The following is a 26,231-nucleotide window of genomic DNA, read 5'->3' as shown; positions in this document are numbered from 1 at the left end:
TCGGCGCGTTTGCCATTAAGAAGTGTCGTTGCTGCCTTCTGGAAATCGGCAGAGTTAAAACGAAGTGACTCCGCAGTGCCGAGGTACGGCTGCTGGGAGCAACCTCCAGCTACAGTTGCAAAATCAGAACGTAACTTCGGTTTAGAATCATGTTAGTGCTGAGCAATTGGGACAGTGCTTTGAGACAGTGCTCAGCTCATTCTCCTTTCTCCCTCCACGTCCTCCCCACTTTTTTTTAAAAAAAAATACTTTTACTCCCAGAGCCGTTCTTCCCAAAGTTCTGGCTTAACAATTTTATTACCCGCCCGAAGTGTTTGGAAGTGAGTCAAACTCAAGAGAGATTTGACAGAAATTTTATTATAAATCAATATATTTGTAACACGATATCGATATTTGCAAAGAAGAATACGGTGTAATTATGTAGGCGTTATTTCCAGAGGCTGAGGGAAGCAACAGGCGCAAACAGCACAAAAGCAACGACGTATTTATTTGGGCCTTTCTGCAGCACTGCTTTATTCAGTCATACGGACTGCATCTGCAGCAAGTACCTCTCTGTTTTAAAAACATCCCGAAGGTCTGTGTCCAGTTGGACACCTTGTGGCGGCGGGAGAAAAGCCACGGGCAGATATTTTAGTGAACTTTCCCTCACTTCTGTTTCCGTAAGAGGCTGACAGCAGGCACATACACGGAGGCTGGAAGGCTCACGGATAGGCTGCCCTGAACAGAGCCGGGATATTTAAAGTAGCGTCACGTTTTTCCGTGGGGCGAGGAGTCGTGGTTGGGCTCTGTTGGCTTTCCTTGTTGCTGTGGGAGCTGCTGTCTCCAGCTGCTGTCACCAGCTGCAATCTCAGACTGTTCGCGGGTGTTCCAGGGAGCGCCGCATCCTTCAGCCTCACGCGGAGGTGCAATGTTACCCAGCAGCAGTCAATTCTTTAATTGTACCACCCGGGGCATCCTGGATAATGCCTCCGTGCTCTCATATGTAGCATGAGATATTATGCCTCCGACGTCGATATTAATGGTTAAAATGAGATAGGTAAAAGTGGAATTCAGGGTTTAATCCTCCGGAGCTTCTCTACATAAAGCTAGGTAATGCTTCATCTTCCAGGTTTCCCAGCACATGGCACTGGAATGGATGGACTACTTGATTCTAATTTTTACTTTAGTTTCAAGCGGAATGGAGGAAAGGCCATTAAGTATGTGAGCTAACTAAGTAAAAGAATATAAAACCACTCTGGTGAGTGACTGATAATAGATGGGGGCAGATGCTTATTCTGGTAGTAACTAAAATAATAATGTTCAAGAGCATAAAATATGAGGTATAGGAAGTGGGAAAGAGAAGGAAAAAAAAAATCCTTAAAGGAAGAAATCCTCTTGTTAAATGTAAATGAAGCAAAATACTATTTTTCTCTCCAGTGTGAAAGTGAATAAATTCTTCCAGAGCCTGTTGATAAATATTTGGGATGTTCTGACACTAAATGATAAACAAGTGCTTATATGGAGTAATTTTTCCACTTGCTCCATTAATTTACATTACTCATAAAACCAGAAATATTAATTAGAACTAGGGAAACACCATGTTCCTGCCAACATTTTTCCTGTCTCAAGAAAGATTTCATATTAGCAAAAGTGCAGTACACACAGATTTTGCCGTTTTATTATGTGAAATAGGGATCTCTTACAGTTAGTGCATTGCGTATAGCTTCAATTTCTATTTAAAATAGGTTTGCACTGCCTTCAGAGTTCATCTTCTTAATAATCTTCTGTATCACCAGCACAGATAGCAAGTAAAGCACTCTCGTAATGCCCTGAAGCAAAATGCTGCAAGGAAAAAAAAAAAAAATCAACATTTCTCTGACTGTAAGTTTTCTGAATTTTTCTTTTCTTGGTATATGACAAAAGACGAGACTGTTATAATATTTTGAAAAACATTACACTGTTTTCACATGGATTCTAGGCTGAGATATTTTCAGTTTCACTTGCCATGGCCTTTGGTTGCTTGGGCATCTTGAAACAATCTATCTTTGAAAGGCCGGATCAAATCTGTTTGTTAATTCTCAAGTTCAATACCAAAAATTCATAAGCGATTTTGTAAAGTTGCTGCGCATCTTGCAGATGGATTATAGTGACATTAAACAGGTAGTGTCTTAGCAAGAGACATTTTTTTTTTGTGCAATTAAACAGATTCAAAGTTTTGTTTTAAAAATCAGATCAGGAGTACAAGGGGAGCAGGGTTTGTGAAGGTACTACCTAAGCACAAGGATAAAATCAGATATTTACTTCAGTTTTGCACAAAAGTGGTACCAGCCTAGCCTTATGGATTAACATGAGATGTTATCAATTAGTATAGAAACCACTCATACAAACTCTTGTTCAGCACACACTGTCATACCCTGTTTATATACACATCTCGCATTGGGGAAGGATAAAATCACAGAGAGCGAGTTGAGAGTGAATTAGTCACTCAAATCAAACTGAGGCACTGACAATGTGCTATCGTTTTTACACCTTGCTTTTTTGTTTGTTTTATTTTAAACTAAATGGTTAAACAGAGTGGTACAGTCTGTGTGATACCAGTGCTGAATATATGCAGAAGTTTGCAAAAACTTACCTTAATGTCATGGAAGAGTGATTTCCCATATCTCTCTTTGTATCGCTGACGTATGTTCATCAAGTCTATCTCACTCCTGGCAATGAGGATCCTAATAACTGTTTTATTGTGAAACCCAAAGTCCTAAAATGAAAAAAGAAAGAAAAAAGAAAATGAGAGGAAACTTGATAGTTTGCCCATCTGTGTGTGCTCATATGAATGTTTAACAGATAAAGGCAAGATGTACCCATATGGGATATATAAGTATATAGCATATAAAAGGTCTACCCATAAGGGTATTCTAGATGTTAAAGGAGTCTAAGGATTTTATCTACAGAGTTTTCATGTACTCAAATAATACAATTTATGTAACTGAATAACGGGGTATCTCCATATGCCAGTGATTTATCCATGCACTGAAATTTTTTAAAAAAGAAAATTTGACAAACTTTTGTCCGTATTCTTAGGAATTCAGTTTGTGAGTAGCAGTTGTGACTGTTGTTGTGGAGTCTGTTTAAACTATAATGAGTTTTTGTGAATCTCTTTCACAAAAACTGCTGCCTCATGTGATTTCTGTGAGATTCTTAACCATAGCTTTAGAATTTACATAGTTTGGGTTTAGATGTGTTTTATTTTAACTGTTTCTAAATAGAGTTTCATAATGTCATTGTGTGAAGAATGGGGACATCTAGTGGCAGCAAAAGAGTCAAAAGAAGTTAGCTGTTACGCACAAAAAAAAAGAATCTGCATGAAGTCCTACAAAGAAATATGACCATTTGTCTTTGTGTAACCTTAATTTATTATTTATGTTATAGCCATACTTATTAAATCTCTAGAGACAAAAAATAACGAGGTAAGAATAATGCACAGCAGGGGGAGTTACCATGCATAGAAAAAAGTCTTCAATTAAAAAAAAAAAAAGCCAGCTGACAGATAATTTTTAAGGTATCTAAATACTTAACCTTTTAGTTCTCCTGCTTAGGCACTTTTTACTGCTTAGTTGCCTAGGCACTACTGCTTTGAAATTCATGTAGGTACCAACAACTATAAAACACACAAATCACACCTTAAAGACTGCAGAGACTGATTTGTAACTACTTGTTTAGGAATAATCAAACAAGCAAAGAAACAAAAAAAAAATAGGGAAGTTTCTTTTTATGACATTAAGTAGAATGACTACTTACGTGAATTGCATTATAAAGCCTGTAAGCAAAGTAGGAGGGCTTGTCACGAATGCAGAGAACTAGGAGGGAAGAGTTGGAACAGGTAAACAGAAGATTGTTATAAAATAATTTCTTTAGGCTTTGGACTCCTTGAAAAATAAAGCTAAATAGTGCTGTCCATGTGTCAGGTTAAAATTAAGCTACTGATATTCACTAATACAACTATATTGATAATTTGGTGGTGGGTCCTCATTGCTGTTGCATCAAAGGGCCTATTAAACATCAGTGAATACATTCACATGTGCTATTTGTAGAAATATTTTATCCATATTCTATAAATGAAAGACAAATGTACATAAAGCTTGGAACTTATTTATATACCACCAAAGTCCTGAAAACTTAGCTGGTTATTTAGTATGTGTAAAATCAGTTGAAAATGCCCTTATCATTGATCACACTAAGTTTATTATCAATTAAAGTAGATACTAGTTCTGCTCAGTCAGAAGCTAGTGTTGCATAGATAAATTTTTAGATGGGAAAGTAAAAATATTTTTTTCTAATTATCTCTGAAAATTTAATTGCGCAATATAGCAGATTAAAGTGGATAAAATATCAGAAAAATAATATTCTTGATGCATAAGAGATAATATACTAAGAGATTGCTGCTAGTAAAAATAATGTCTTTACATTACCTATTGCAACCAGTAATTCTTGAAAGTATCCATCATAACATTCATTAATGGCATCTACTATGTCTTGCCCAGAGATATTTTGGAACTCCTGGAAAACTTGGGGGAGGGGGGTGGAAAAAAAGTCTTGTTTATTCTGGTTCATTAATAATGATCAACTCGCCTTTTTTTTTTATTTTTTTATTTTTCCCTTGCTTCTCCCCAGTACTATAACTATTGAGTTTATTTTTTACCCTTATTATTCTTAGTGTTTCATTATGTTTATATTGCCCAGGTCAGGCAACCTAAATGAATAGCCTGAAACCTGGCTTCTAGGACATTCTCCCCCTGGCTTCTTCAGCCTACAGTATAAAATGAATGCATACCACATATCTAGCAACATCTGTTTATGACACTTGTAAGAATGACTCAATAATAAGACAACTTCCTTGCTTGGCTTGGCTAAAACTGGCAAGATTCCTGGATTGTGGCAAGGAGCCAGGATGTGCATGACGTGCACGCTCGCTGCAAGGTGCAGATATGCAGACACACAAATATCCAGGGTGTGCTTTCTCAGTTAGGGAAGGAGGAAAGTTCTTTTTCTGCTGACTACAAAACTTGTGGAGGACTACAGTACAGGAAGGGCCCTCAGAGATCAGGAAGAGAGCAGAACATAGAGCAGGTGTGTTAATCCTGTCATCATCAGCTGAATGAATTTGTTGATCCATGATAGTAAAGTAGTTCAAAGCTACTGTTGGAAGCTGACGTAAGAAATACAGCTGGCTGCACAGTGATAAACTTGTCAGCAGACAGACTGTTTTTCGACTGCAGAGCAGAAACTCAAACTTGTCACTGGATAAAATAGGTTTATTTTCTATAATGGAAGATTTGGATGAGCTCACATAAATTTCCTGCAATCTGTAGCTATATTTGATTTTCTGTTTTAAATAAAAATGGCTCTTGTGTTTCTGTGTTTATGTTCATTACTTGAGAGCAGATGTAAACACTGAAGTGCTCCCATCCAAAACTTCTATGAAACTTCTTGGGAAAAGCTTCAACACAGGAATGTGTTTTCACATGCAAATGTTTGTTGAAAATACTCCATCCAGCTCTCCCAAGGTGTTTTCTCCCTTAGAGTTGCTTAGGAAAAATGAATAAAATAGTTAAGAAAAATCTCCCTCATCCTGTTGTGTCATGTGTAGACAGTGAAGCTGTAACATTTGCCTTTCTTTGGTCACACATTCTTTTCTGGGTTATTTGGCATCCTGATGCCTGTCTGTTCTGTTTACAGCTGTCAGTAGTCATCGGGCAAAGTTCAGCTTTGCATTACTTCCAAATTCCCATTAACATTGGTGGAAGTCTGAGAGCTCCAACAGTTCACACTTAGGTTTCAGGCTAATGTCCTGCTGCACACTGACTGTCTTGGCATGCAAAGCATAGCTTTCTTAGTGAGTTGCATTTTTCCTTTCCACTCTGTGTTGAAACAGCTGAACTGCTGGATTACCCATCCACAGCTGCTGGTGACTCCTGTTGCAGAGAATCATTTGCAGCATGTTTTTGTGTTCGCCTGTCTTCTGCTGACATGCTTCCCATAGAATCTAATATATCAGAAAAAAGGGGGGGGGAACCACACAAAATATTTTAAGTAAGTCCTTAATCACTTTTCAACATTTGTTTTCTGGTTTGTTTTTTTTTTTTAATGTTTGAGAACTTCATATCTGAGCATATTTACCATTGCATCCTGAGCAGCTGTGGAAGGGTCTGCATATCCTTCCATCCTTGTTCCCTGAGGCAAAAAAGAGATAGATATTCAAAATGCTAAACTACTGTAGGAATATAAAGTTCTCTGTATATGAAGCTATGATTAATTTCTTGGGATAACATAGATTTCTAGGTTGGATCAGTATACTACATGGTTGAATTTGCAGAATGTGGCCAACATCTTCAAGTTGTCATATTGTGTCTTAATTTTCTTTAATAAGAGGAATTCTGTAATGACAAACAGTCTTGTAAAAAGAAAAAGTGGGGTAAATGGATAAATCTATCCCATTTTTGTCTTATTTTAAATAACTTTTTACCTGACCACCACCATTTTCAGGATTATGGATGTTATATTTTTTACTCTAATATGTAACTGGGGGAAAAACAAGGATAAGAGTAACATTTTCCATTCACTGATTAGTTCTTATCAATATGCATATTACCAGAAAGAATCTTTTCTCAATGTATTTTTCTTCCTACGCAAACCATAGGAGAAAGCTCATCAAATAATGGAGATTTTGCTTGCTCATAATCATTGTCTAAAATTAAGATCCAAGACAAGGAAATTGACAACTTTGATACACAAACCCCAAAAGAATACTTCTAATTTTCCCATACATTTAATAGCTTTCCAGTTACACAACCCAAGCAAAATTCTTTAGTAAACACACTATGATCTTAATTATATAGTCAGTAAAATAGAAGAGCACACTACTTTTGGAATTGCTTTTATAACTATTAGTCATTTTGTAAGGATACAAATCAGCCTTGTTTGCAGAACTCTTAAGAATCTGAAGCTCATAATAAGTTACTGCCTTAATAATATGTGATTGAACTAATTTAGTTTAAATTTACAGTCATGTTACCTTACATGTGAAGGGGAGGATTAAAATTAGGTATTGGCTTTCAGCTTGTAGAAAGACTTATTTGTAGTTCTTTTTGTTAAAAATGTTAATTTGCATGTTAATTAAATGCTGAGAATTTCACAGTTAAATTTCTAGTAGTAAGATAAATTATCTGAAGTGTATTATGACGGAATGGCTGTATAAAATTACATACACAAGAAAACAAAGGAATAAAGACAGGGCAGTAAAATAACTTTAATAATACTCTACATGAGTCAAATGCCCACTTTCTCCAGTAACATTTGTATAATTATGTTTTAAAGTGTAGAAAATTATCATATTTCAATTAATACTCAAAAAAAGAAAATCAGAATAAATTGTTTGTCTCAGACTAGAATATTAATTAGCCTGAATTTGAAACTATTATAACTCTGTTAATTTCTTTAGGAAGGACCCTAACCTATAACTTCTAATCTGCCTCAGGCTGGACATGAAAACCATAAATACAATACTATAGCAATTGAATAGTTTGCCCTGCATATGTGGAGCATGTTGATTTCTCTCAGTAGTCTGATTTAATAGAAATCAAAGCAGAGGTTTTCTGCAAAAAAGCATTAAAAGATGCACTGGAAGTGTTGCATGGTTATAGAACTAGAAAGGGTATGTTTTAATGAAGTATCACAGACTTTTAATATAAGATGATATGAAGCATGAGCAATTTGACTGACAGTCTTCAGGAGTATACAGTATAACTGAGTCAAGATGAAATTTCCCACAACTCTTCCTTGAGTGAAATAGCAGATTTTTTTAGCCATGTAATTGCTGATTTTAGGTCTCTTTATCAATACTTGTGGTTTAAGGAAATTAGGACTGATAAAATATAATATGAGATTATTTTAAATTTGGTTCATTTGATGGGTTAAGTATATCCCATGGTTTTAATAATTATGAGAAGTAAGGTTGCTTAATCTCTAACTTCATTTTTAAGCAAGGAAGAATTTTTATTATAAGTAAAAAAAAATCCAGCGCAAGAAAAAATATTTCCTCTTTATATTTCCTCTTCTGTTTTTGAAACTTCTGTCTTTTTTACTTCAGTGAAGCCTACTGTTATTTCAAATTAATGTAAGAAGTTTTTGCACAGACATGCATGTATATAAAATTACAGATACACCTTATGTATGCTGTTATCTCATGGCAGTCCATTATTTGTTACTCTGGTTTACAAAAGATTTTAAAGATAATGAGCACAGTGACTACAATGAGAATGACAAAAATGACCTCTTTGTTGTATAAACTACAGACTGGTAAAACTGCAAAAGTTGGTATGTAAAAGTGATAATTCCTTTGCCTTTGTGCTAGCATTTTGTGTTTTAGCATATGCAGTATCACAAACAACATTATATTTTAAGCAGTAAACTCTTTAATTCTTTATTTCTTAGTAAAATGTGAATATATCTATTTTCACATAATGTTTGACTGGCTTATATTCTGATAATGGTGAAAGCACATGCTTTTAAAAATGACAATCACATTTGTACATGCAAGTAGACTCCTTTTGAGATGAGACAGATGGAGCAAAGGGTTGGCAGTTGAATACCAATGGGACTTTATAAAATAATTTGTTTACCTTTGCTTCCATCTGCTATCCAAAGTCTAAGTCAGAATAGATGAAGGAATCAGTTTCTGTTCCTCATCAGCTTCCCTCCTGTCTCTTTAAAAGTGCAGCCCTACTGAACTAGCTTTAATCACAGTCACCTTAAAATCTTATCAAATATGATTGAAAGTTATTATGAAACTTTTAGAAATATAAGTCATAGTTCTTGTTTTTACAGTACCTGAGCAAGGTTCATGAGTGTATCTCTGAAGTGACCTGAAGTCTCAGAATCAATATCTTGTTGAAGATCAGTATTATATTCTACGTTAAACCAAAAACATACAATCTAAATCACAAATGAACATGATCGGAATAGTGCAAATGAAGATTATCAAATAAAGGATAAATAGGCTTATTCTAGTCCAGTGTAACCTGGGCAGGTTCTACAAGGACATGGCTGTGGGGCTGGTACATCTGTCTAGCCCTGCTGGGGGCCCTCAGCCACTTTCCCCACTGGCCTGCCCACCCACCACATTGCTTCAACCTTTTGTATATAGTTATGGGAGAGGATGTGGTAAGGGAACCAGTCTGTATTGCGAAGTCATTTTTTGTAGTTCTGTTCCTTTATATGTGCTAATACCTCGAGAACACACATAGTACAGCTGCTGCTCTGCACTTGGTAAAAAAGCTTACGCATAAGGTAGGCTTCTTTCATCTGGAAGATCTCCATATTTGATCTTGAGGCTAATATGTCAATTAGACATTTTTCTTCTGTGTCTACGCCCTGTACAGAAAGAAGTGAATATGAAAAGATGTCGTGTAGTAGAAATCCCAATTTTTAGAAGAAAGCAATGCTGTTCTTGTCAGAAATAACAAAATAATAGCAATTACTGTAGTGTACTTTTGCATAATCTACCTGTTTGAATTACTTTAGTAGTAAAATCCCGTATTTCAAATACATTTTTAAATCTGAATTTCAGCATGTACATTAGCAAGTGGGAAATGAAGCAAGACTAGTGTTGACTGAAACATAATGGGAATAATTTCAGAGCTTTAGTAAGAATTATTGTTTGCTGAAAGAAATCAGAAGCAAAGATTGAGCATATCCCTAGCAAGTGTTCAGGAAATCTTAAGCAGACATGAGCATAGGTATTATGTTGGTCTTCTATCTTCTTATCTTATTTTTTTTTATTTTTTAAAGTTATTTGGGGATGCTACAATCTGTAATATCTAGCAAAGAACTTGGTATTAAAGGAAAGCACCATGGAGTACATGCAGTGCTGCAAATCACTGTATTTTCCCATAGGGTGTGAATTAATTTTATAAACTTCAATTGACATAGGATGTGGTGCTTTTGATATGCACATGGATAGTGTTAATGACTATTGTGCATTTGAGATATGGAGAACTTCAGAGCCCATGGATACACATGAGCTGTTTTTTTTTTTTTACCTTGGCCATAAGAATCCAGGTCAAGATAGAATACTGTAAGAAAGTTTGAGCTTGATCCACATTTAGGAAAAAATAAACTTTGGCAATTTTGTCAATAATATTAATGAAAGACAAGATTTCTTTATTAGCAATGATATTTCGAAATCCTTTTAATGCCAACTATAATAAAGACATACCAGTAGTTCTAAAAATTAAGTGTCTGAAGAACAAGAAAAACTAACTCTTTTTTTTTTTTTTGGTGGGGGGGGTGGGGGTAGAATTCTCAAAATTGGCAAGATAAATCATCTTTCCCAAAGTCCTGTAATCTGTGTCTTGTGACAGCAGACAGTAGCAAATATTCATGGAAAGAAAATGAAAACAGGATTGAACTCTGATATGCCTTCCTGTCTTTTAGGAGTTGGTAATTCAGGAATTTCCTGAGAAGAATTATTATTTTCAATAGCCAACAGTCAGCCTGGTTTCAAAGAATATATTGAAGTCATCTATGAACTACGTTGTGCTTTTGGTCTCCACAATGCCCTGTGGGAATGAATTTCTCCATTTAATGATTTGATATTTGAAAAAATGTCTTTCTTTCAAAACTTCAGTTGTGTGAGGATTGCAGTCTCAGATCCAGGGAAGAAAAAGATTTCTTCAAAATGGCAAATCAATTCTGTTTTAGTGGAGTTACCACTGCTTTGTTGCAGAGTAATTTGTAAGTGTTTATGCAAAGACATGTTCTGCTAAAGAAGTATTGGTCTTTAGAGAGGTGGAGCCTTACTGCATGGCACTGGCTGTGGAAATAAATTTGGTTTGTAACATACATAAATGCTTAAATGCTTGCAAAAACAGCATCTTACATGTCCCTGTATAAATATTTCTTCATTTTCTGAATTTACCATGGGTGTTAATTGGGTTGTATTTGTTCCGTGATAAGGATATTATTTATGCTAGTTTTAGCGTACCAATGAATAAACTTGAAACACCACTTTATTTCTCATAACTAGTGGACTATATGATAGTACACTACTCCAGTGTACTAATTTTCTCTAGTTTATCAACCAATGAAATGTAAAAACAAAAATAACAAATTAACATATCTCCAGTACTCTAATTAATAACTGCAACTCTAAACAAGTCTGACTATGAAGATTACCTTCAAGGCATGCCAAAGCTCGTGGGCATCATAGGAGGCAGGTGGATACATCAAGCCAACCATAACTTCTTTAAAGTGATGAGAGAGATTCTCTTTTATGTCTGTTACCAGATCCTTGAAAAGAAAAAGAAAGTTCACTGACAGGATTATCTCTATAGTCACACTTTATTAAAACATCTTAGAAAATTATTAGTGGTTTTCCCCGTAAATGATTAAGGGATGAACTGTTAAAGATGAATTCTGGCTAAGATTAAGTATACAAATATTCTTTTAAATAGTACGTGCTTGTTCTACTCGTGTGAGCAAGATGAGAATAGGTGCACAAGCCAGTAGGTCACAATGGATTGTTGGTTTTCAGTTCATTAGAACAGAGAAGAAAATCCACACATTTAAGTGCAACTATTAAAGTCTTGGAAAACTTACTATAATAGGAGAGCATCTGTAGCTTCCCTTAACATATTACCTGTGTGAATTGCAGAGAGGTGAGCACCTTAGGAAGATGGCTCTCATAAAACACAGGTGTTTTTTTTTGGTTTTTTCAGTGTTACCGAACAATTTAGATGTGAATAATTTAAGAAAAATCATCTGTATTGCTCCTAGTATATCAGCTTTGGATAGCTGGAAGGTTATGTGCTTCAATTAAGTTATATTTTACATTCAAACTGAATTAATTATTTTTGATAGATGCTGCATTAATAACATGGAACACCCCTTTTCCTCCTCATATTTCTCAGATCTTTCTTGTCAGATAGCTGAGTAATGGATCAGAGTTTCCTCCCCATTCTCCCCATTCCTACTAGAAACCTTCAAAACTCTGCAAATACCAAAAGCTTGTGAAGTTATTATTGATGTTTCCTGTTTCTGATTGAGGACACTTGTGCAGTCTTTTAAAAAATATTTTCTGTGCAGCACTAGACACCTGTAAGATATGTTCTAGTCTATGTCTGAATTGAAAGGCATGCCAGAAACAGTTTCCATTATATAAACTAGTGTGTTTCCAGAACTGTATTTTTTTCAGGTCCGTACTTAGATTTTGATACATTTCTGAATATAATTAATTTAATAGCTAACGCAGCAATGAAGGATGACATATGCATATTAAAAATTAAATTTATAATGAAGAAACACACACAGTTTTCAGTGAATGTACTTTAGATTCATTTGACAATCACTAAATCACACATGGAGTAGAAATTAATTAATTAAGACATTTTACTTCTGACAACAGGCCTGTGGGAAAATGGATTAATAATACAAACGGATACTACTTAAAAATTACTCCTGCAATCAGAACTAAGGAAAGTATTGGAAATAAGAAAAGACAACTCTAAGCTGTCATTATTCTAATTTCCTAATCATCTTTGCTGTAAGAAATCCTTGAAGGCTAATTGTAAGAAGGAATTTTAAAACTTCTCTGTATGTCTGAATCATGCAGCTAGTTCAGGTATTTATTTTTATTTTTTTAATATTGCTCTCCTTCTGATGTGTCTCAGTTTACATTTGTCTAATGAATGGCCATAGTGGCTACATATTGAGCAGTGAAGAATGAGAAGTGAAATAAAGAGAGAAAAGGATTGGACCAACAGGTTTTCCATGACTTGCACTGAGAAGGTTAAAATTGGTTTTGCCTTGCCACGTCTCTTTTCTGTCCTGTGGTGTTTACCACTCATAAACTGAGATTGCCAAATGGTGCATTTGCTCAACGCAATATAACCAGTGGGGCAAATAACAGCCAGGGAAGTGTGATGTGTGCTAAATTGTCTTTCAAAGCACAACTGGAGCAATTCAAGTCAAGATACACCACATTCTTGGTGGGGTTTCTTTAGAAAGTGTCAAGAGTATCGTGAAGAATCTTGCACTGTAGAGTGTAGCCAGTGCTTAATGAATTAATTTGAATTAAAATTGTGGGTGTATTGGAGTACGTTCCATGATTTTTAGAATATTCTGTAGCCTATTGCTGGAATATGAAACAGTTTTCTTGCCTTTCCTTTCCATTATTAGTCATAGATTTAGAGACTGATATTCTTAAAAAGGACATCTGAGGTTTTCTTTGGCTTTTTTCTTTCTAGGTCTTTAGGTCTGTGTCCACTGGCTTTAGAGCACTTCATGTTGACTCATATGGCTGAAAGAGGTATGAATTTAAAGGTGATGTGTTTTCATAACTTACTGATTTATTTCTATTTTTTTTTGATTTGAAAAGAAAAGCCAACTACATTAGTGATGAGCAAGTCAATAATTGTTTTCTGTGAATATGAACTGCATTCCTGAAGGACATTTGCCAATTCTTTATTGTGATACTGTGTTATCTCTAGATCATCTTCATGTATCAGATAGCAGAAATTAAAGATAAAAACATGATAAAAAGCTTTTAAATATTTTTCCTTTTTAAAGTGATAGGTCCAGTTGATACACTGTAGAGAAAAGGTTAAAACAAACCAGCCAGATGCTATGGATGGTGTAGAGAATGACTGTCCAGTGGTGAAGGAGATAAATGAACACTTGGAAAGAATGGACTTGGGTGCTTCACATCACAGGCACTTTGAGTAGATTTGGGTAGACATACTTTAGTTTTTTCTAAGTGACATTAAAACTCAGTGGGGAATATTGCATGGATAAACACTGAACTGGTGCGGTTTGCATGTGTGATAGTAACCTAATAAATACATCATAATAGGAAAAACAGGTTTAATAATTTAGATGCACTGATTTAAATCATTGTCACAGTCCTTGGAAGGTGGATAGCTATGATTCACTTATTGTTCTTTTATGGTCTCTATAAAATATACTTATTCATTCAGGGCTACATCTAAAATACCACAATTATTGTTTCTTTTTTTTTTTTTTCTAACAGTCCAAATAAAGTCATTGATCTCCTGAAGAGGAGTAACAACACAAAATCAACCCACTACACTGATTAAATGCAGCTCTTTTTCCTCCAGTTCTAGGACAGTTTGAGCTTATTCAGGGGTCAGTGGTTTTGAGGTATTTTAGTATAGAGTTGGCACAAAGGTTGTCTCTAGAAAACTTTGTGGCTACCCAAAGAAAAAAAATACAGTGTTCTTCTGGTTAATGAACTGGTGGTGTAAAAGAAGCACATAATGTGGAGTTTTTGAATGAACCATTTCTAGTAAACCCTAATTAAGAGAGATGGCCATGTGGTAGCATTTATGCAAACTCATTGTTCTCACTCTTGCTGATCAATTCAATGGCAAGCAGACACTGGCCTTCAAGGAATTTTCCAGCGAGCCCTTGGTTTTACAGGCTTCAGGAAATGAAGAAAACTGGATTTTATTACAAGTGTTTGTCTGGCTTCTTTCAGGGGAAGGACATGTCTAGTCAATTTAATCAAATAATACCTAGTTTCACACTGTGCTTTTCATGACTTCCACAGGAATTTTGCAAAAGGTGTTGCTAATATTATTTTTATCTTTATGTAGCTGTAGCAGCTAAGAAAAATGCAGGCATTGCAACTTTCCAAAAGTTAGTTGGTTAGCAATAATATATCTGGAAATATAATGAGAATATCTATCTCTGTGTATGCTTAAGAACTCAGATAAAAAAATTACATTGTTATATACATTAAGTATAGAAAGAATACTTTTTTTTTAAAAAAGTAACTTTTTATGTCCTAAAATTTTTGGACACCTTTCGAAGATTCGTAACTTTAAGCAGCTCAGAAGAGTGTTGTGCTTAGTGATTATAGTGATATAGTGATCTTAGATCATATGGAATGAGGTGTGAGAATGTCAGTGCTTGAGATGTGAACATTAGTCATTATGTTAGTGAGACAAAAAGCCTGTAACTCTTTGTATGGTATTTTTCTTTGATTACAATACTATTGTACTATACAATTTACTATGCAATACTATTTTATGATTTATTCCAAAAACTTAAAAAATGTATTTCAGAACCCCAAAAAAGGAAGAAGTAAGTCTGTTCAGAAATTTTAGGTTGGTCAATAGAGGAGAATGGACTGTAGAAGAGGGAACTTTTCCTGTCCTCTTTTAACTCTGTGTGTGGCAGACAGTACTTCTGCTGTAGAAATGGCAAGGTGGTACCATCAGAGGTATCAATAGCCAACAAAGAAAGTTGTGTGCCAGCCTGTTGTGCCAGCTGTCTGACAGGCTTGTGGTTCCAGTGACTGACCTGAGAGAAGGGCTGACAGCTGCACAGGAGACAGGAGAGAAAGAACTAATGAAAGTACAAAGTGTTTCTGTCGTACCCTGCTGTACATGTCTCTGTATGCCTCAGCAATCATGAGCCGCTGGGAGTTGCAACGCTGAGTTAGGATTTCAATCAACACATCTTTTTCACAACCTGAAAAGGAAATGACACAGGCTCTAAATAAACAAACTGCTGTTAATTACTTACATTTGTGATTGCTTGTGTTTTGTTTAAGAAGATTATACTAATTTTTTGAAAAAAATGATCAAGAAACTAATATCCCACTAATATTTAACAACATCAGTTGTATTTATTCTGCTTGTGTATCTTGCATTTGCTGGTGTAATACCATCAAAAAGTGAAGCAGTCTGTTGCTACCAGATGCATCATCACCTCTCATAAGCTCAATGGATTTAAAAGCATTGATAGAACAGAGGCTTTCATGAATGCTGAACTAGGCCCAGTAGCAGGATTTGTGGCTGAGCCTTGGAAGTCATACTTGAGTGTTCTGTTGATTTTGATTAAATTGTCATTTAAGAATTAGGAATCTCTTTCATGGGGATGACAAATTGCTGATAGATTATTTGTTAAAAAACTCAAAGTTATAATTTCAATGGAACTGTATAAAGTAAGTTATGAAGTTTTAAAATATAGTATTTTATTCCATTTCTAAAGAGCATTTTATTGAAGGTTACCTATGATGGTTTGCTTAATAGGTAGAACATACTTCTATAATGAATGACTATTATAGAATCAGTATTATTGCTTATGAAAAGTAATATAATTAACATATTCAGAAATGTTTTGAAATGTTTTTGCATCCTAAGGGTTGGGATATTGTACATAATGGTTCCTTTTTACTTTTCAGAGAACAGTTATCACTAGGAATCTTTACAGCTTTCATAGTCTCTATAGTAAAAACTGAGAAGTATACAGATATAGGAAATATTACAGTATATATAAATATAACACTTTATTCACTTGTGTAATACCACTGGTATCAGCTGGACAGCAGAGGTGACTGAACATCTTCATAAGAATGAATGTCATGTGTAGGATTGAGGGTCAGGGCGTCAGAGCCTGTAAAGGATATGGTGACTTTACCTCCTCTGAAGCTGAACTGTTTATTTTGTCATTTGAAATGCAACTTTGTTCCATGTACTTTGATAGGAAGACTAAAATTAAGGTTAATATACTTGAATTTAGAGTATTAAATGAAGAATATCATCTCTATATTTTCATGTTAGCAACATTACCTTAAAAGTACTGTTTGAAGTGTAAGGAGATGTTTAAAACTTTTCATCTGTAGCCAATTTGATCATAAAGATACTTCAGATTCCCCTTGATGAATAATTCTTATTATGGTTCATTCAACATTAAATCTGAGTCCTCACATTTTCATTAAAGAAAATGAAAAGAGCATGCAAGATTTGGTGCTGTACAATCTTGTGAAAAGCCCAACTGATATAAAAGCTCTGATACTGAAAACAGTTTTAAAGTGAAAAAAGTGTTTCAGAAAAAAAAAAAAAATAGATCAGTATTTTGACCCTTGGCAATACCAATAAAGTTCAATAGGAAAATACAAAAATCTGAACTGAGGAAAATGGTTTTGTGAACAAAAGATTTTTTGGAACAAACACTGAAAGCAAAAATTGCAAAGATAATGAATTCTTTAAACTTTCTACTGCATTTGGTTTTGTTTCTTATGACTGATTAAGAGACCTAGCAGACCTTGGTAGCACTTAATTGTTGAAGTTACAATTAAAATCCTTTCATTTCTTGGGCCTCACTCTAGTGATGTAACATAGAATTCTGTTTTTCTTGTTTTTCAATGAAATGTTCATTACTGTCAGTGTTGGTAAGGATTTTAGATTAATCTTGATCAACTCTTTGTTCTTGTAAATGCAAATGATTTATTTGGACATCATCAGTATATCTTATTGTGATTCCTTGAAGAATCTGCAGATAGGTGGTGATAATTTTACGAGTTCATATTTTGCCTAATGCTTTATGAGAGCTTTCTGAAAAAGGGAAATTTGTGTTAGAATCTGTCAAGATACTCACTAATTCCCTGTAGAGCTCCTCCTAGCAACTGGGCATCCATTATAGGGTTAAAATTTGGAGCAGGAAGAATTGTTCCTTGTGTCTACAAAAGGAAAAAATAGAGTTTAATTCAGTTGTTTAACATTTTTAATATGATATGCGTAATTCTGTTGCAAACCAAATTTGAATAACTTTTAATTTTCTTTGCTTCATGGGCAGCAGGATGTATAGTTTTTGATTTATGAAACAGAACTTAAACTTGCAGTTGAAGGATTATAGGAAGACAGACCATATTGGAGGAAGTTGCCCCTAGCATGAGTTAGGCCTGAATAAGAAAAAAAATGGTGAGGATTTACATTAAAATGTAAATCCCTTTGCCAACCTTTTTAAAAAATATTATTTTATATTTCAAAGTTAATCTGTGATATCCCTGACAGTCTTCAGTATTTATTCCTCATGGTATTTCTAATTCAGAAGAGCTAATGAGAAAATGATGAATGAGATCCATAGGTTGCTTACAAACCTGGTGATTTATTAAAGCAGTGATGTTACTGCCAAGTATGAGATAATTTTGAGATTGCCATGTAGAAGACAACACAAATTTTCTAGTTGCTTTGTAACTAATTAAATTATTTAAATTTCAGTGATCCTTTATTTAATGTATTTTTTGTTATTCTTTCTAATAAATCTGTGAATAATAAGCCGAACGAATTTTAATAGAATCATAGACCCATACAAACAGGAGAAAATAACTGAGGTTGACAGATACTTAGCTCTGTCTCCTGGTTAACTTCTTTAGTTAACCTGAGAATTCTATCTGCTTTACCCAATGTACCAAATATAAAGGTTCTCTTTTATGATGGTTCCTGGACTCAGTCAGTACATCTGATTAAAATAACACCATTAACTTTATATTTACATTTCCAATAAAAATGGGATTTATTTTATAAGTATGAATGGGGTATTTTTACGAATACTTCCTAGAATCAGGGCTTACATGGATTTTGCTAATTAATTTGTTTGTTTACTTGCCTGCTTTACATACACTTGGAAGTGTTTTGTACATTGTGCCTTCACACAAGATGACATACACACAAGTTTTGTGCATGGCCACTAATCACTCTTGCCTGGCTTGAAATCCAAGCAGAGGAATTAAAAAGCACCAAGAAAGAATAGAATTGTGTATTTTAGCTGAGAAGGAAGACACCATTTCTTGATATGTTTGATCATTACTTTGAACCCAAGCAAAGGTAGGAACAAATTGTGGCTGAGTGAGAAAAAGTGCATAGCCAGAAACCTCAGATTTTTGGAGGAGTTATTTAAAAAGTACTAAGAGACCGGCATGCGTGTACACAAAAAACCACTCATTGGTAGACTGACATCCTTCTGCTCATCATTTTAATACAAGACCCAATTTTTACAGCTGAGCATAAAGTATGTAGGGCCTTTTTACTCATAAACCAATTGGCAAAATGCTGAGAACAAGAAGTGTTTTGGAAATAGGGAGATAAATATTGACCGTAGAGCACACAGTGACACTTAAGCAATTTTTTTTAGATTAATATATATTGTTGTAACTAAAAGGAATTGCAGACTTTTCCTTAATATATGCTCTGTCCTGCCTTCCTTTTCATTGTGAGAATTGTCTGTGTAACCTAAGCTTCACTTGGCACTTAATGTATGTGTAGAATAGGGATCCACTGATACTAGCATCAGAAATCAAGAGTTCATAACAGCCCTTGCTGGTCAGAAGGGTGGAGGTGAGGAAAAGAGAAAACATAGGATGTGTGCATTTATTTGAATCTAGTTTAAAATGCTGATGATGAGTTTTCATCTCTGCATCAGCTTTGTACAGGCTCAGTTCCTGTAAAGATTAGTTATCTCAAAGTATTTCCTTTCACATATCCAGGTTTGTGGTGTCACACAATGAACAGCTAAATCACTGATCTTTTCAGTGTTCATGGCCAGTTTTGAGTCTATGGCCATTTTGTTTTTACTTATGCAACATTTTTTGCTTCCCTAAGCTCTGGAAAGCATAGGAAAATTACCACTATGGTCTCATGACCTTTCTTCTGCATGCTTTAAGGTGGATGACTGCAAGGATGAGCAGAAATGATGAGCTCTTCATGGCAAAGTTAAATCTACAGAAGTGAAAATTGCATTGCGGTTGTCTTGGTGATGTCAGAAGAAGAGTTTATGTTCACTGAATATCATTTCTCTAAATACAATGCTCCTCAAGCCATCCACATAAGTAAAACAAATCATGAGAAAGTAATAGAAATATTTTTGTAAGTTGAGAAGGGCAGGGACATTTTTGGACTGCTCAACATTCTTATTATGAGAACTTTATCCTAATTTCACAGATAGCATCAATGGAAGTATTTGTATTGATTTCAGAGAGCTCTTGGTTCCTGCCCTTAATAAACAAAGGCTGGGGTAGATAACCTACCAACTCTCTATTCAACCTAATAATCCTATAATTTTTTTCAAATAAAGAAATTAAGATGAATTTCTCCAATAAAATATTTTAAAGAAGTAAAAATTATGAAACTTCCATTAGTCTTAGTAATGTGGGATTGAGTAATAAAGAAACTTGCATTATGCTCTGGGTATCAACTTTTTCGCTGAATACTGCAGATAAAAACAAGTTGGTTTTCTTTCCTCATTCTTTTGTCTCTGTTTTTCTGCTTACTTACAGTTAATTTCCTCTCCTTGTGCCATCTACATTCGCAAGGCATTGGATCCTTTCTGAGGCAACCACTGGCTAAGTAAAAAATATGGTTTGTCCCATGGCTGAGTCCAAAGTTTGCATGTATTATTTGGCTAATGATAGTCCAATGGGATAAATGACTCTTGAGTTTCAAACTGCTTTTTTATTTTAAAACTGGTAATAGAATTTTGTTCCCTCACACCCACCGAACAATGTTTTCACAGAACTTCAGAAGAGATTGCATTCCTCTACCAGTGTGATTGAAATTCATTATAAAGTTCAGAGTTACTGCTAGGAACAGGTGGATTGACAAGTATGCACAAATAGAGCCAAATTTTCTGAAGAAAACGGGAAATATCTGGTGTAGTCACTGGAAGGATGTGAAGAATTGCACAATTTAATTTTGATATCTGGATTCTAGCATCCCTTACGACATAGTCATCAGTTTGCTGGAGCTTTCATTGCGAGCTTAGGATTCAGTATGACAGACTTTTCTGCATTACAAAGAAAATGCCTTCAAAAAGCATCAGAGGAAAGTAATTTCCAAGAGCAATTTGGCCTTTTTGTGGGTTAGACAAACTGCTGTACTTGAACATGGAAAAATGGTTTTCATACTGTCTTTCCTCTGCAGCATCCTGGTGAAGGGAACATCTATTTTTCAGAACCAAAAAGATCAAAAATATTTTGCTTTTTTTCTCACGAAGTGTCGAAGCACTTAAAGATAAGGCAAGTAAATCTCCAGAGGTGATTGGGTGATTTTTGACATTAAGGTATTTATTCCTCTTTCTGATCTCAAGGTATCTTCATGTTCAAAACACAGATCTGTCTCCACAGAGGTGGCCCAGGTGGGCACTTTATACATATCCCTCTATGTTTGCACATGTTCTTTTAACTCTCCTGTGAGCCAAAATAAGCTGAGCAGACAGAACAGGTTTGTGTGGTATTGGTGGAATGAATCAAAACAATGAAAGAGATTGAAAAGGGACTGAAAAATTTATAATGGTTCTGGAAAATGATACTTGAAATTTACCTTCCTTCTGTGCAAGTGCAAGGAAGTAACAGCTTTTTCTGACCAAAGTCATAAGCAGTTCAACAAAAGTATCAGTAAAAGGTGAGGCTGCTTTTATCAAATTATGATGTGTAAACTTCAGGCAATTCAGTCTTGTGATGGAAAAAGCATTCTAAAGTACGAACAACCTTCTAATAATATTTGTTCAGTAAGTCATTCTGCTGATAACAAACAATTGAAGTCAGACTCCTTAGTCTGAATATTTCCCATAGGGAATGTCTGCTAAAATAAAATGCTTTCTTTATTAGCTAACCACATGCTATGAGCTAGCTGTACTTTTGAAAATATATCCTTTGTGTGCAACTTTATTAAATAAAAAATTTATGAGAATTTTGGTTTGCTGTAAGTTTATTGTATGTGTTTCATTTAATTTCAATAATATATGATACAGTAGTGGAAGGGATACTTCTAAACAGAAAATTCTTTCTCCAAAGCCTTCAATCTCTCTCGGTATATGTATTTCAGAGAGGTCACAGATGTAATCTTGTCTAATTTCTGGTAGTTTTACATGTGATACTTACTACAGGGAACCATTTTTTGTATGTAATCTATGATAATGATGGTGCCTTGCATTGCTGAATCTGGCAGGGCTGCTGCTGTTAACAGTTCGTAGATCTCATTCTTCATCTTGAGGGACTCCATCCTATCTGATTGTTCACAGATAATGTATGTAATTACTGGTATGGGTAGCATAAAATATAAAGAAGATCATCTTAAAGAACAAAGCACATTTTGAAAGTAATACTTCAGTTTTTTTATTTTATTTTATTTTTCTTATGCTTATGAATTAGTGGTATATTCAATGTTCTGGGATTCCTTGAAAAATATCTCAAAGTCCAAAGTGTACTTCTAAGACTTTTTCTCAATCTAGAATAGTGTTTAAGAAGAGTAGAGAAGAAATTAACGCAACAATCTCACCACTCAGTCCTGTATAAGCCCTGTTTTCTTGACTAAGATTTACTACGGTGATTTTTCTGCTATTTTGTTTCTGAGTCTCTTCAGAGAACACTGTCACTGGTCCATGACCAACTTTATCTTGAAATACCAGCAGTATCCAGGGGAGAATGTTTACATGCAGCTCTGCCTTACGTGTCCCCATTCTGTCTGGATGCCTCAGCAGGGAAGTCTGTTCCTAGGATCCAGTGATATAGTTCATAAAAATACCTAATTTCTCTGCCTTTCCATTCCATAACACATGGAAATTGGAATAAATAGTAAAAATTTACCAAACCTGAGAATCCATCCCAATACTTTTCAGAAAAAGCCTGTAATCAGGTTTTCCTGTCTTTCCTGGGATTGATATGCTCCCCATTGTCTACAGTTGCTTCTCTGCTCTCTTGCTTCTCTGATAATGAAAAGACAAAGGGTTTATCAGTGTGCCTTTTTATGTTTAGAAGAAGAGGGAATATAGAGATTGTATTAAAACTGTTTATTCTGGGACATTTTGATGTAATTCAGTGTATCAGAATTAGGAACTTGTGTCCCCTCTGCTCAAGTAGTTCATTAGGCTGATTAATATGTAATGGTTACATTATATTAAGCCTACATACCGTTGTAAACATCTGCCATAGTTAAAAATTGTCTTATCTATTAGAGTATCTTTATAATGCTATCAAAATATTGTGGTATTATTGCAAATATGATAATTTCCAATTGGAATGACTTTAAAGAATTTCTTCTGGAAGTTATTTTTTAAGGTACTACCATTAATATCAGACAACATATTATATACAGATGCAGTGTCAATTATTTAAATATAATTGGTTGCAATAAATCAATAGAAGGAAAGAAACTATTTCTTGACTTCTCCAACTAAAACTGAACTACTGCCTTTTTAAGGTATAGTATTTCTTCTGGCTCCCCTAAATTATCAGGAATAGATTACAGAAACACTGTAACTAAAAGAGAAAAAGAAAAAAAGAAACTAAGAAGAAAATCTCTTTTAAGTTCTTAACTGTCTACTAAAGAATACAAGATCCCAAACTGCAGAAAACCAAACATATTACTAATACTGATATAATAGCAATCACTTTAGAAAAGCAAATATATTCAGTATAATTTTATCAGAAGAAATACTTTACTGGCAATATTGGAATAATTAGCCAATTATACTTTCTATTAAAAATAAGAAAGGGAAAAATATTTATCCTTTAGAAAATTTCATATTGATCTGTAAGTTTGTTGGAAATGTACATGTAAAAAGGAATGAATCATTATTCATACCAATAATAATTGAAAGAAAATCCTTAGAGAACACAATGATCAGTATGCCAGGTACAGAGAGAAATTTCATATTTCGTTGTCATGAAATAGTAACTCCAATAGTTTCTAGAATGGAGATTTAAAATTTCGCTATAAACATTTTTTTCTCAAAGAGCATTAGTGAAGCCTTTAATATATTGTACAGCTTTATGATTGGGAAAAATCACTGAAAACTCTTCCTGTGTTGTGGCTCTTGTAGAGGTAGCATTTTTTTAACTGTAAAATTTTTTTCATGCTATGAACAAAACCAAATGTTTATAAATTATAAAGCTATTAAAATACTTTATGCAGCTACAAATGGTCTTGTCAAATCATAGCCCTCCCTGAAACAGTGCCAGAAATTGGTATCTTCTGAAAAATTCATCATTTTATCCTTAATTCAGTTGGGTGATATTATGTAATTTAGCTTTTTTTTTTAGCAGCTAAGCACAAACATAGAAAACCCACCTAAAGGGCTTTACAAGGAGTCCTGAGTTGTTTTATCTTGAAAGGTGTAAAATTATGTGGCTGATAGGAACTGATAACTCTTTATATTTTAATCTTCATTTCAGACACTTGATATATATAAGTTACACCAGGATTAGACCCAAATCACAAATAAATTATCTTTACTTATGATTAATTTCTACCAGTGAAGGGAAATGGATCCCAACACATGTGATGACAACTCAAGAGGAATGAAAATTTATGGAAGATTTCAGAGAAAAAATAATTATACTCACATAATCTCCACAATACATTTTGATATGAGTCTTCAAGTTCTGTTGAGATGGAATAGTAGCTTCCCTAGACTAAAAGTAAGAGTAAATACGATTTTTATAAAAATTAAACCTTATTCTGTTTTGGAGATTTGTGAGAAGCAATCCAATCAAACTGATACCAAGTACATTAGGCTCCAAAGTAACAATGAAGCAGAACACCTCTTGGTACCTTGTGTCCTTGGGCTTTATAGATTTACCGTGTGCTTAGTCATTAAGCATGTATTGAATAAGTGTGATTATAATGTAAGTAAACAGAGTCATTAGCACGACACCCTCTGTTCTGCTGTGTTGATTTTAGGAATCAGAATTCAGAATGAAACACTCACCTACCAAAAGTGCTTGTGTTAATGATTTACTTTTCGGATTGGATCTGGTCTAGTTCCTTTTTTCCTTCCTTGTGTTGAAATCAGCTCATCACTTGCTCTAATAACTATTTGTAGCTGGCATGCACAGGAAGATGCTTTATAGCCCTTATAAGTCACCCAGAGTAATTAGGTAGCCTTAGTGGAACTCTTTAAATGAGGATCATTTCATGCAAGTTACAACCTGCAAAATCCTGCAAAGAGCTGATCAAAAATCCTATACTGTTTGCACTATTCAAGGACTTATACAGAATCTTAACTATCCAACTGACAGTAAACTCATATTTTTTCAAAGCTAATACCATATTTTTCTGCTCATGATAACTATTATTGTAAAAAAACATTACAATGAAGTAATAACATGAAGTTTTCTCTCTCTCTCTCTCTCTCTCTCTCTCTCTCTCTCTCACACACACACACACACACCCACCTCCCCCAAAGGAATATAAAAATAGAGGAACATAGAGGTGTAGAATTGGTCTGTATATCCTCTACTACAAATTGAATGGAAGGCATAGGCTACTGTTATCCCAATTGAGTCCATTTCAGAGGGGTAATATTTTCCAATAGTTGTGCAGTGATAGTAGCTCAAAATCTGAATTAAATTACTCCAAATTTTCTTGGTTTTCTTAGTGTATCCATCACAGACTTTGGAGCACATTAAAACATGCATGGGTTTTTTTTTTCCCTTACAATTTAGGAAAGAATAAATACTTTTTTTTTTTTTGCAGCTGTAGTACCTTAGCAGCTCTTCTGATATTTTAAAGCTATCTCTGGGCTTGTATAAACACAGCAATATTGATTTGCATATAAGCTTTTCCATGTCAGCCCATGTTATATGTAAAGGTTACAGGTGCATCCTTAGAAACATTTGGAAGAGTTTCACAAAGACAGATGTGAAACAGGCTTCACAGTGGCATGCCTTTCCTTTCTCTTTTTCTTTCATAAGGGATGTAGTAGGTCTTTTAATTTATTGTAATTGTACCAAGTACATACTTTATCTCTCTATCTTGAGTGGTCTTAGAGGGTCCCTGGGGAATACAGTTCCTCTATACAGGTAAGAAAAATGATCCATAAAGAATCTGGTCTGGCTGGTTAGAGGTTCTGAAGGTGGTACCTAGAGCAGGTTTCAGTCTCCGGCTGATACATGGTTTAAAGCAGTGATAAGAATAAAAGAATATTTTAAACCTATCTTTTTTACAGACTCTTAATTTTATGTCTGTTTTCTTGCTGTGATTAAAATGTAATACAGTTGATCTTCAGTGCAACAGAAAACAGATTAAGTTTACAGGATTATGTTTTAGTCTGCATTCAAGTATTCGAGAACAATATATATAAATATATAAATATTGTATAGGGTATAAATAAATAGTCAAAAGCAGTTGTTCTATGAAATATTCATACCTGACATATAATGTGATGAAAGCACTTCATTGGTTACTGAACTAAATTCTGTTTATAATGAAACTTCCAGAGAAAAGCTTTGAGAGTCTAGAGAAAAGGGGAGAAAGGTTTTGAGTTCCTTATCCCTTTAAATGTCCTTTGGCTGTGCTTTCCTGCCTTCTCTTCCCCCAAGGTGAGAGGCAGGGCCAGCCAGCAAGGAAATGAATAACATATTTGTCTATGTAATGCTCAGCAGAATGGATCCAGTG

The 26,231-nt window shown here is 34.6% G+C and overlaps 1 protein-coding gene across 2 annotated transcripts; it reads right to left on the bottom strand.

The window, feature by feature from the left end:
* Window positions 1–331: 331 nt before the first annotated feature.
* ANXA10 (annexin A10) lies at window positions 332–24,362 on the bottom strand. Of its 2 annotated transcripts, XM_015625858.2 has the most exons (12): window positions 24,179–24,362; window positions 17,437–17,518; window positions 15,431–15,525; window positions 11,209–11,322; window positions 9,315–9,405; window positions 8,863–8,942; window positions 6,154–6,207; window positions 5,926–6,019; window positions 4,446–4,541; window positions 3,775–3,833; window positions 2,612–2,734; window positions 332–1,821 (listed from the first exon to the last, which is right to left on the bottom strand). In XM_015625858.2, exons 1-12 carry the CDS (start codon window positions 24,194–24,196, stop codon window positions 1,753–1,755), a joined length of 975 nt encoding a protein of 324 aa, XP_015481344.1. In that variant the 5' UTR covers window positions 24,197–24,362; the 3' UTR covers window positions 332–1,752. The 2 variants fall into 2 exon arrangements, with proteins under 2 accessions (XP_015481344.1, XP_033369265.1); XM_033513374.1 differs by having other exon boundaries at window positions 332–2,734.
* Window positions 24,363–26,231: the final 1,869 nt, after the last annotated feature.

Source organism: Parus major, chromosome 4 (assembly GCF_001522545.3).
Source record: "Parus major isolate Abel chromosome 4, Parus_major1.1, whole genome shotgun sequence".
Classification (NCBI taxonomy): domain Eukaryota; kingdom Metazoa; phylum Chordata; class Aves; order Passeriformes; family Paridae; genus Parus; species Parus major.
The sequence above is the reverse complement of the archived record's forward strand: the minus strand, read 5'-3'. Positions and strand labels throughout refer to the sequence as shown.